Source organism: Oncorhynchus clarkii, chromosome 8, assembly GCF_045791955.1.
Source record: "Oncorhynchus clarkii lewisi isolate Uvic-CL-2024 chromosome 8, UVic_Ocla_1.0, whole genome shotgun sequence".
Taxonomy (NCBI): Eukaryota; Metazoa; Chordata; class Actinopteri; order Salmoniformes; family Salmonidae; genus Oncorhynchus; species Oncorhynchus clarkii.
This window is the reverse complement of record NC_092154.1, coordinates 10464230-10476307: the sequence shown is the minus strand read 5'-3', so window position 1 is coordinate 10476307 and position 12078 is coordinate 10464230. Positions and strand designations below refer to the sequence as shown.

Below are 12078 nucleotides of genomic sequence, written 5' to 3'. Positions count from 1 at the left end.
GGCTATATACACGGGGTACCGGTACCGAGTCAATGTGGAGGCTATATACACGGGGTACCGGTACCGAGTCAATGTGGAGGCTATATACAGGGGGTACCGGTACCGAGTCAATGTGGAGGCTATATACACGGGGTACCGGTACCGAGTCAATGTGGAGGCTATATACACGGGGTACCGGTACCGAGTCAATGTGGAGGCTATATACAGGAGGTACCGGTACGGAGTCAATGTGGAGGCTATATACAGGGGGTACCGGTACCGAGTCAATGTGGAGGCTATATACAGGAGGTACCGGTACCGAGTCAATGTGGAGGCTATATACACGGGGTACCGGTACCGAGTCAATGTGGAGGCTATATACAGGAGGTACCGGTACCGAGTCAATGTGGAGGCTATATACACGGGGTACCGGTACCGAGTCAATGTGGAGGCTATATACAGGGGGTACCGGTACCGAGTCAATGTGAACGGGGGAAAAGGTTAGTCTAGTTAATTTGTACATGTAGGTAGGGGTAAAGTGACTATGCATAGATAATAAACAGTGAGTAGCAGCAGTGTAAAAACAAAGGGAGGGGAGGCGTGTCAACGTAAATAGTCCAGGTGGTCATTTGATTCATTGTTCAGTAGTCTTATGGCTTGGGGGTAGAATCTGTTAAAGAGCCTTTTGGTCCTAGATTTGGCACTCCAGTGCCGCTTGCCGTGCGGTAGCAGAGAGAACAGTCTATGACTTGGGTGACTGGAGTCTTTGACATCTTTTGGGGCCTTGCTCTGACACCGCCTAGCATATACAGATGAAGTTAGAGGTTTACATACACCTTAGCCAAATACATTTAAACTTAGTTCTTCACAATTCCTGACATTTAATCCTAGTAAAAATTCACTGTCTTAGGTCAGTTAGGATCACCACTTTATTTTAAGAATATGAAATGTCAGAATAATAGTAGAGAGAATGATTTATTTCAGCTTCTATTCCTTTCATCACATTCCCAGTGCATCAGAAGTTTACATACACTCAATTAGTATTTGGTAGCATTGCCTTTAAATTGTTTAACTTGGGTCAAACATTTCAGGTAGCCTTCCACAAGCTTCCCATAATAAGTTGGGGGAATTTTGGCCCATTCCTCCTGACAGAGCTGGTGTAACTGAGTGAGGCCTCCTTGCTCGTACACGCTTTTTCAGTTCTGCACACAAATTGTCTATGGGATTGAGGTCAGGGCTTTGTGATGGCCACTCCAATACCTTGACTTTGTTGTACTTAAGCCATTTTGCCACAACTTTGGAAGTATGCTTGGGGTCATTGTCCGTTTGGAAGATCCATTTTCAACCAAGCTTTAAATTCCTGACTGATGTCTTGAGATGTTGCTTCAATATATCCACATAATTTTCCTCCCTCAAGGTGCCATCTATTTTGTGAAGTGCACCAGTCCCTCCTGCAGCAAAGCAACCCCACAACATAATGCTGCTACCCCCATGCTTGGGATGGTGTTCTACGGCTTGCAAGCCTCCCCTTTATCCTCCAAACATAACGATGGTCATAATGGCCAAACAGTTCTATTTTTTGTTTCATCAGACCAGAGGACATTTCTCCAAAAAGTACGATCTTTGTCCCCATGTGCAGTTGCAAATCGTAGTTTGGCTTTTTATGTCGGTTTTGGAGTAGTGGCTTCTTCCTTGCTGAGCGGCCTTTCAGGTTATGTCGATATAGGACTCGTTTTCCTGTGGATTTAGATACTTTTGTACCCTTTTCCTCCACCATCTTCACAAGGTCCTTTGCTGTTGTTCTGGGATTGATTTGCACTTTTCGCTCGAAAGTACGTTCATCTCTAGGAGACAGAATGCGTCTCCTTCCTGAGCGGTATGACGGCTGCATGGTCCCATGGTGTTTATACTTGCGTACTTGTGGAGGTCCACATTTTTTTTCGGAGGTCTTGGCTGATTTCTTTTGATTTTCCCATGATGTCAAGCAAAGAGGCACTGAGTTTGAAGGTAGGCCTTGAAATACATCCACAGGTACACCTCCAATTGACTCAAATGGTGTCAATTAGCCTATCAGAAGCTTCTAAAGCCAAGACATCATTTTCTGACATTTTAAAGGCACAGTCAACTTAGTGTATGTAAACTTCTGACCCACTGGAATTGTGATACAGTGAATTATAAGGGAAATAATCTGTTTGTAAACAATTGATGGAAAAATTACTTGTGTCATGCACAAAGTAGATGTCCTAACGGACTTGGCAAAACTATAATTTGTTAACAAGAAATTTGTGGAGTGGTTGAAAAATGAGTTTTAATGACTCCAACCTAAGTGTATGTAAACCTCCGACTTCAACTGTAGGTCCTGGATGTCAGGAAGCTTGGCCCCAATGATGTACTGGGCCATACGCACCACCCTCTGTAGCACCTTATGGTTAGATGCCGAGCAGTTGCCATACCAGGTATTGATGCAACCGGTCAGTATGCTCTTGATGGTGCAGCTGCAGAACTTTTTGAGGATCTGGGGACCATGCCAAATCTTTTCAGTCTCCTGAATGGGGAAAGGTGTTGTTTTTTGCGACTGTCTTGGTGATGTGTACACCAAGGAACTTGAAACTTTTTACCCGCTCCACTACAGCCCTGTCGATGTGAATGGGACTTCTTCAGGATCGGTGTCCCGTCCGTGGGATGGTTGAGCTAGCGTAGGCTAATGTGATTCGACTGAGGTTGTAAGAAACAAAAGAAAATCCCAGAACATAGACATACATGTCTGACATGGGCAGATATCTTAAATTCTTGTCATCTAACTGCACTGTCCAATTTACAGTAGCTATTACAGTGAAAGGATAACATGCTATTGTTTGAGGAGAGTGCACAATTATGAACCTGAAATGTATGAATAAACCAATTAGGCATATTTGGGCAGTCTTGATACAACATTTTGAATAGATATGCAATGGTTCATTGGATCACCAAAACTTTGCACATACACATCTAAATTGCGCATGGGCTAGAATAAATAATTTTGGCCTTTCTCTTGCATTTCTAAGATAATAGTTCACATTTTTTTTTTAAGTTGTTTTTTTCTTTGTATTATCTTTTATCAGATCTAATGTGTTATATTCTCCTACATTCCTTTCACATTTCCACAAACTTCAAAAAGTGTTTCCTTTCAAATGGTGTCAAGAATATGCAAATCCTTGCTTCAGGTCCTGAGCTACAGGCAGTTAGATTTGGGTATTTCATTTTCGTTAGTCTATTCTTGTTCTGAGAAATGAAGGCTATTCCATTAGAGAAATTGCCAAGAAACTGAAGATCTCGTAAAATGCTGTGTACTACTCCCTTCACAGACCAGCGCAAACTGGCTCTAACCAGAATAGAAAGCCTTCAATCGCAAGGAGCGCTGCGATACCACTCCGTTGCAAGGGTCCCCATTGAAATGACATCCGGTGAAACGTAACAGACTGCTCAGATGTCATGTGAATAAGGCATAATGTGAATGAAGTATAAGGCTATTTACCTGGGTTATCATCCCCAGTTTGAATGACATCATTCACTGTTTCCTTGTCCCGCAGGTTGTTATGCTGGCTCAGGTCGGGGTACTCCTGCTCCGCGGAGTAGTTCATCTTCAACTTTTTGTGGGTGTTACCGAAAGGCATGATTTCATTCACCTGTGAGCAAGGATGAAACAATGTAATGTTAGTGGACGAAATACAGCAAATCAAATACCTTACACAGTTTAATAAGAAAAGGTTTAAATACTTTTTTATACTGCATGAAATGTGACGCAGTGGTAGGCTATTTAGGTGTCACAGTATTGCTTCCGCCCCTCTCCTCGCCCCTACCTGGGCTCGAACCAGGGACTCTCTGCACACATCAACAACAGCCACCCACGAAGCATTGTTACCCATCGCTCCACAAAAGACACGACCCTTGCAGATTAAGGGGAACAACTACTTCAAGGTCTCAGAGCGAGTGAAGTCGCCGATTGAAACGCTATTAGCGCGCACCACCGCTAACCAGCTAGCCATTTCGCATCGGTTACATAGGCACCCCAGTTTAAAGAAATAGTACAAATGTCAGCATTTGCATCCCCATTCCTCAAGCCTCATGTCCACCAGATGCATCAAACTCAGCCATTCGTTGTCATTGGAGCAGTCTGAAATGGTACGCTGGGGATGCTGCGTTCTGTGTACCGCACATTTTCAACTTGTGCGTTGCTTTACCTTGTGGTGATACAAACAGTAGTACACACACAGACTCCAACTAGCTAGATTTGAGCTAGTTGAAAAGCGAAGCAAACGTGCGTTGGGTGTGGAAAATGCAGGCTAGACATCCCTTCCCGAAAAACAAAACTCCTATGCATCTGGTGGACATCAGCGTCAGGTCCTCAAAACAGACATGCTACTTTCCCTTATGGTATTATTTACAAAGTGTGCAACCAATGTGCCACAGATCAATCAAAACCTATGGGTTTGATGCTTTGTGTGTCAAGAGTATACAGCAATTCTTGACACTTCTGCTGCCTGGAGAAAGGTTGGTGTAATGGTTTCTAATGTTTGTTTGCTTTTTTCTCTCTGTGTGTGTGTGTAATACTAGTTAATCATTTGAATATTTATTTCACAGTTTGCAGAGAATGATTGTAGAGGAAGTGGCGCAAACTGAGAGACAACCACATCAAGGGGCAGAGAAGGAGAGCAGTATGAGTGAGGCAGCAGCTGCAAACCATAGGCCATAGCGGTTTAGCCATATCGTTTATTTCAATAAGCCATTCGTTAAGGTGATGCCAAGAGGCTTTCTCAGTTTCGGTCTCATTGTAGAATGAAAGATAACTTGTCATCCACCAGCAGCGGTGGGTAGGTTACTTTCTAAATGTAATCCGTTAGTTACTAGTTAACGGTCCAAAATTGTAAGTTACTTTTAGATTACTTTCCGCTTAAGAGGCATTGGAAGAATACTAAAATGTATGTTACCAATTGTGGTTAGTGGTTAGAGCGTTGGACTAGTAACCGGAAGGTTGCGAGTTCAAACCCCCGAGCTGACAAGGTACAAAATCTGTCGTTCTGCCCCTGAACAGGCAGTTAACCCACTGTTCCCAGGCCGTCATTGAAAATAAGAATTTGTTCTTAACTGACTTGCCTGGTTAAATAAAGGTAAAATTATGCTCGTTATGGCTCACACCGGTCACCATCGTTACGCGCACCTGCGCGTCATCAGACTCATTTGGATTCCATCACCACCCGTATGTCATTCCCTTTGGTTCCTTATAGCTTGCCTGTGTGCTGTTAGTGTTTCTTGCTTTGTATTATGTTCCGCTTATTTCATTAAAACACTCACTCCCTGAACTTGCTGACTTGCTCACTCGTTACAGAATAACGCCTCACCTAGGAGAAGCATCAGGGAGTGTTTATTTTTTCGGTGGGAATGAGGTCCGGTCCGGGAGCCGCTACAGGCTCTCATGCCTTCGCTGGATCGCCAGGCTCCCGTGCCTCAATCGGTCTGTCAGGTTCTTGCGCATCAGCAGGAGTGTCCGCTCCTGATCCCCGGGATCCTCCTTTTGGTTGGTGTCCTGCGGCTGGAGCCGAACGTGCCGGGTAGGGGGTACCATTATGTATGCTCTCTCTCTGCGGCGCTCTAGGTCGCCGTGCTCCTGCGTCTCAGCCGGCTTGACAGGTTTTCTGCGCCTCAGCAGAGGTGACCGGTCCGCTCCTGATCTCCGGGATCGTCATTTTGGTCGCGTCCTGCGGTTGAAGCCGTGCGTCGGGAGGGGAGACTGTCACGTGTGCTCCCTCACTGGCCTCAAGGTCACCAGGCTGCTCGTTATGGCGCACCCCTGTCACCATCGTTACACACAACTGCGGTCATCAGACTCACCTGGACTACATCAACTCCCTGATTACCTTCCTTAAAAATGTCCCTCCCTTTGGTTCCATCCACAGGCGTTATTGTTTGTTTCATGTCTGTGTGCTGTTAGTGTTTTTTGTTTTATGTTCCGTTTTATCTTATTAAAACACTCCCTGAACTTGCTTCCTGATTCTCCGTGCACTCGTTAAACCTATTGTTGACCTTTTTGTTGGTGACACTTTGATATCTTGATAATATGCAGCTGTTTAAAGGGCAAATCCACAGACGAAACAATAACAAAACGACGCCCCGCCTCTTTTGGTAAAAAGCTGAGGGATGGGAATGGAGAAATGTAAACACTATCAGATTAATAGATAAAGCTATGGATGCAAGTGTAGCGTGGTTCATTCTGCGTTGTGTACTGTTAATTAGGACGCTGCCACAACTGAAGGTCTGCTAGTTGAATTATTTTTATTTACCCTGCACACAAAGAGGCAACACACATTATTTTAACCCTTGGCGGAGTCCTAGCTCTCAGGCACCTTGCTAGCCGAAATTCAGGCAAAAGAGAACAATAAGGGGGTATGGAAATACAGATAACCCGCGATGGGCCAAACCAAAATATACAAACCTTTTACAATCACATGTATGTACAATATTGATATGAAAAAGTGTTTGTACACCAAATAAAAACAATAGCTATGCAGCTGTAATTTAAAAAATACACTGAATTATTATAAAATTATTAACATCCCCTTTTGACCTGGCCTATTTGAATTGGTCCTTGTTTGCAACTTGGTGCATAATCTAGGGGAACAACATCACACTGCTACACAAGGACTGACCATGATATCAACATTTTTGTTTTAACCATGTTATGACGCTATACAGCGTTTGTTTACATTTACAAAATGTACAAACATTTGACAAAAACAAGGTTATATTTTGGGTTCTCATTGATTGTGACAGTTGAAGTATGCTCATCAGGCATTTCTAAGTTATATTCAATGGATATATATATATATATATATATATATATATACACAGAACCAGTCAAAAGTTTGGACACACCTACTCAGTTTTTAATTTAAAAAAAAACTATTTTCTACATTGGTGAATAATAGTGAAGACAACTAACACATGGAATCATGTAGTAACCAAGAAGGTGTTAACGAAATCTAAATATATTTTAGATATTCAAAGTAGCCACCCTTTGCCTTGATGACAGCTTTGCACACGCTTGGCATTCTCTCAACCAGTTTCACCTGGAATGATTTTCCAACAGTCTTGAAGGAGTTCCCACATAAGCTGAGCACCTGTTGGCTGCTTTTCCTTCATACTGTGGTCCAACTCATCCCAAACCATCTCAATTGGGTTGAGGTCAGGTGGTTGTGGAGGTCAGGTGGTTGTGGAGGTCAGGTGATCTGATGCAGCACTCCATAACTCTAGGTCAAATAGCCCTTACACAGCCTGGAGGTGTGTTGAGGCATTGTTCTGTTAAAAAACAAATGATACTCCCACTAAGTGCAAACCAGAAGAGACGGTGTATCACTGCATAATGCTGTGGTAGGCATGCTGGTTAAGTGTTCCTTGAATTCTAAATATATCACTGACAGTGACACCAGCAAAGAACACCCACACCATCACACCTCATCCTCCATGCTTCACGGTGGGAACCACACATACGGATATCATCCATTCACCTACTCTGCGTCTCACAGACACGACAGTTTGTACCAAAAATCTCAAATTTGGACTCATCAGGCCAAAGGACATATTTTCACCGGTCTAATGTCCATTGCTCGTGGTCCTTGGCCCAAGCAAGTCTCTTATTATTGGTGTCCTTTAGTTGTGGTTTCTTTGCAGCAATTCAACCATGAAGGCCTGATTCACACAGTCTCCTCTGAACAATTGATGATAAGATGTGTCTGTTACATGAACTCTGTGAAGCATTTATTTGGGCTGCAATCTGAGATGCAGTTAACTCAAATGAATTTATCCTCTGCAGCAGAGGTAAATCTGGGTTTTCCATTCCTGTGGAGGTCCTCATGAGGGCCAGTTTCATCATAGCGCTTGATAGTTTTTGCGACTGGACTTGAAGAAACTTTCAAAGTTCTTGAAAATTTCGCATTGACTGACCTTCATGTCTTAAAGTAATGGACTGTCATTTCTCTTTGCTTATTTAACCTGTTCTTGCTATAACATGGATTTAGCCCTATTTGGCAAAAGACCATCTTCGTATACCACCCCTGGCTTGTCACAACACAACTGATTGGCTCAAACACATTAAGGAGGAAATAAATTCCACAAATTGACGTTTAACAAGGCGCACCGTTTAATTGAAATGCTTTCCAGGTGACTACCCCATGAGGCTGGTTGAGAGAATGCCAAGAGTGTGCAAAGCTGTCATCAAGGCAAAGGGTGGCTACTTTGAAGAATCTAAAATATATTTTGATTTCTTTAACACTTTGTTACTACATGATTCCATATGTGTTATTTCATAGTTTTGATGGCTTCACTATTATTCTACAATGTAGAAAATAGTAAAAAAAAAGAAAAAACCTGGAATGAGTAGGTGTGTCCAAACTTTTGACTGGTACTGTATATATATAATTTATATGTCCTAAAATGGAAGCAGCAACTACAGGTTGCCCCTTTTAAGTCTATCAAAAGTGTGTGAGTTTGAGCATGTGTCCATTAGGCCTATGGATTTATATATATTTTTCAGCATATATTAGATTGAGCAATAAAAGCCCCACTTCTATTCCATAGGCTGGGATCTGCACTTTGCAACTATTGCTAGAGCCCATTTTTCAATTGCTGTCCATTGGTTTAAAAAAACAATGATTGACAGGCAGCTTACACTTCTTGAATTCAACCATTATTGGGTTCAAATACACATTGATTTGTGAACAGCCATCCACAACCACAAACAGTAAGGCACAAATAGCTAAATGAGAGAGCAGCAGTGTGAATCACACCAATGCGCTATGTAGATATCAATAATAATTGATATCCGTATCACCGTAGACTACACCACTGCTGTCATCCTTACCTCGAAGCGTTAATTAAAATTGGATAATCTTTGGATGATGACAGTAGTCGCACGATTGGAAGACATGGCTTGGACTTTAGTCTACAAAAGCCTATTCCTGCTCTTTCCCCGCGATCCATCAAACACATTTGGTGTGTCATCATAGTGGTCTCTGACTTGTGGTCAGACTCCCTCAGGTGGAACAAATTTAAATTTGCGCATTTTTTCAATGCTGTTTTGAATATCATTGCGAAACAGAAAAGTGTCAAAGATTTTCTTTCGCAAACATCGTTTCTGAATTGAAAAGTAATCCTCGAAGTAATCATCTAGTTTTCAAAAGTATATGTAATCTGATTACTCAAAAATTTCGGGTAACGTAACAGATTACAATTACATTTTTTTTGTAACGTTACTACCAAACCCTGTCCACCAGTTGATCCAACAGTATTTATAGAAACAGCACCATTTTCTTTGTGAAGAACCATTGCAATCGACTATAGTGGATTATATATGACTAATATATAGATTACAATATATAGACTATATAACATTGATATAATAATGAGAATAATAAGCATAATCATAATCATCAAGTTCAGCTTAATATTAACTTTAATGTAGAATTAAAAGTGTAGGCCTTGTAGTAGACAGATGAAAAAGCCATACAATGGTAGAAAACAATGAACAATATGACTTTTCAAATATTCCTTTAAATGTATGTATTGGCTAGTCAAAAAGGTATATTGTAGCCATCCCATGAACATATGTCGAAAGCTACACATATTCATCTTCTTTGATGGTTCATCAACTTCCGTTTCTGTGACTGCGCAGAAAACTAGCTCACGAGTTGGATTCGTTCAACGCATGCAACGCAAACCAGCCTGGTCCCAGCAACTTGTTGCAACTGCGCTTAGCGTCACATTGAAATTAATGGACTTTCGCCGGATCGCAAACAATTGGTGGGAGTCTGTATGTACGAGGCTTCATCACCGAGATAGGACACACCCAACCTACCCTCGGTGTCCACACGCATCCGAAATAGGATACAACCAACCTACCCTCGGTGTCCAAATCTAGCAACTGTTATTTTCTCTTGAATGTCAAAAATATACAAAATGAATTCGTTCAACGCATGCAACGCAAACCAGCCTGGTCCCAGCAACTTGTTGCAACTGCGCTTATTGCGTCACATTGAAATTAATGGACTTCCGCGGTATCGCAAACAATTGGTGGGAGTCTGTCTGTACTAGGCTTCATCACCGAGATAGGACACACCCAACCTACCCTCGGTGTCCACACGCATCCGAGATAGGATACACCCAACCTACCCTCGGTGTCCAAATCTAGCAACTGTCATTTTCTCTTGAATGTCAAAAATCTACAACATATAAATGGAATGCTTTATTTAAAATGCATGCATTCAAATGTAGGCTAAAGTGCGAGTATATACTGTGCACCTTTGGTTGAAACCCTCGACTACGTAGTACTCACCTCCATACAATACCTTGCAAATTGGACAGACTGCATGGTCATTGTCGATGTAAACTGCTATGGCAAACGTTAAATACAACCATTGTTCACACTAGATTGAGTCAGTTTTAACCAGGATAAAAGATGACATGTCAGTTCGATTTAATCATCCAACATTTTGAAACCAAATCACTGACGCTTTCCCGAGATAGTCTAAAATATTTATTTCAACCTAAATTCCGAATGTTTAGCCATTGTCATCATATATGTGTTAAATACAAAGCACATTCGAGGCATTAAAACGATGACACAAATTATGCATTTACCTATTTCTACAAGTAAAAAATATATATATATCCTACCTATGACGTTTTTCTTTGGGAAAAACACAAACAATTTATTTCGACCAGGAACGAACACACCGAAGCTAATTCTGGTGTTCAGCTTTTTTTTCTATTCTATCGGAGAGGGAAGATGCAATTCCATATAGCGACAGCGCAATTTAACAGCCGAGACCTCTGAGCACGCACTGTTCTTGACAGTGCGTGATGGCCTCTCCCGAGTCCGTACGAGAGTTGTAGCGATGTGACAAGACTAACTACTAATTGGATACCACGAAATTGGGGAGAAACAGAGGAAATAAAAAATAAATAAAACATGGTGCTCTTCTTGAACGCTCTCATGATTGACAGTAGTTGGAGAGAATTGTATGGTATCAGTGACGACAGTACATTTATCAGCCCTGGAATGGATAGTGATATGCTCCTAGTAAGCCTGAATGTCTCCACACACAACAAAAACCGTGGTAAAGACAGATTCAGGTTGGATATTCGCCTGTCGTTTTCCTTACGACCATCAGGCTAGTTGAGAACAAGTTCTCATTTACAACTGCGACCTGGCCAAGATAAAGCAAAGCAGTGTGACACAGACAACAACACAGAGTTACACATGGAGTAAACTATAAACAAGCCAATAACACAATAAACAAATCAATGACGCAGTAGAAAAAATAAAGTCTATATACAGTGTGTGCAAAAGGCATGAGGAGGTAGGCAATAAATAGGCCATAGGAGCGACTTAAACTTTCTTTACCTTAGTGAACAACCAACACAGCCTTGCTCAGGTAGCAATGCCAAACGTGTTCATAATGGTCAAATCTGCTTCAGGTAGCCTATACGTACCTAGGCTAAAATGTCAGGTTATTTCAGGGGAGATGTTGTTCTTGATGATGACATTAAGTATCTTATTGATTTCATATTCCAGTTAGTGATTTTGTGTGGCTCGTTTGAGATTTTAAAGGGGCAGTGAAGTCAAAAAAGTGATTTCCCTATGTTTTATATATATCCACACGATTGGAATAATACTGTGAAATTATGATAATGCACTTTTGGTTTAAGAGCTGTTTTAAAAGGCCGCCTGACATTTCAGCTTGTTTGGCTGGGTGGGTTTTTTGTAAAAAGTGAATAAGCCAATAACAAAGACAGTTTGTCCCCCTCTCTACCAATAACAGCTAGTTTTCAGGTTACACATCCCTTCCATAGATAACCACAGAATCATAGTATCGGTATGAGAGTCATAATACCCATAACACCTAGCAGTCAAACAAGGAAATGGTTCCAATCGTTTTTCCACCATTCATTTTTTTCATAGGGGATTTTAGAAACACTTAAAACAAGGACTGTGTTTTGTGTAGGCTTGATAACTGTGTGAATCACTCAAGGACAGGGTGAAAAAAATTATTGCAAGAGAAATTGCAT

The 12078-nt window shown here is 41.6% G+C and overlaps 1 protein-coding gene across 1 annotated transcript in view; it reads right to left on the bottom strand.

The window, feature by feature from the left end:
* Window positions 1-11008, bottom strand: part of LOC139414937 (tumor necrosis factor alpha-induced protein 2-like) — a 35166-nt gene extending 24158 nt beyond the window's left edge. Inside the window, exons 1-2 of the mRNA XM_071162583.1 lie at window positions 10684-11008; window positions 3494-3644 (exon numbers count right to left, since the gene is read on the bottom strand). Of these exons, the coding sequence (XP_071018684.1) occupies window positions 3494-3632 (139 nt within the window). The 5' untranslated portion in view covers window positions 3633-3644; window positions 10684-11008. The remainder of the gene's footprint in view (window positions 1-3493; window positions 3645-10683) is intronic.
* Window positions 11009-12078: the final 1070 nt, after the last annotated feature.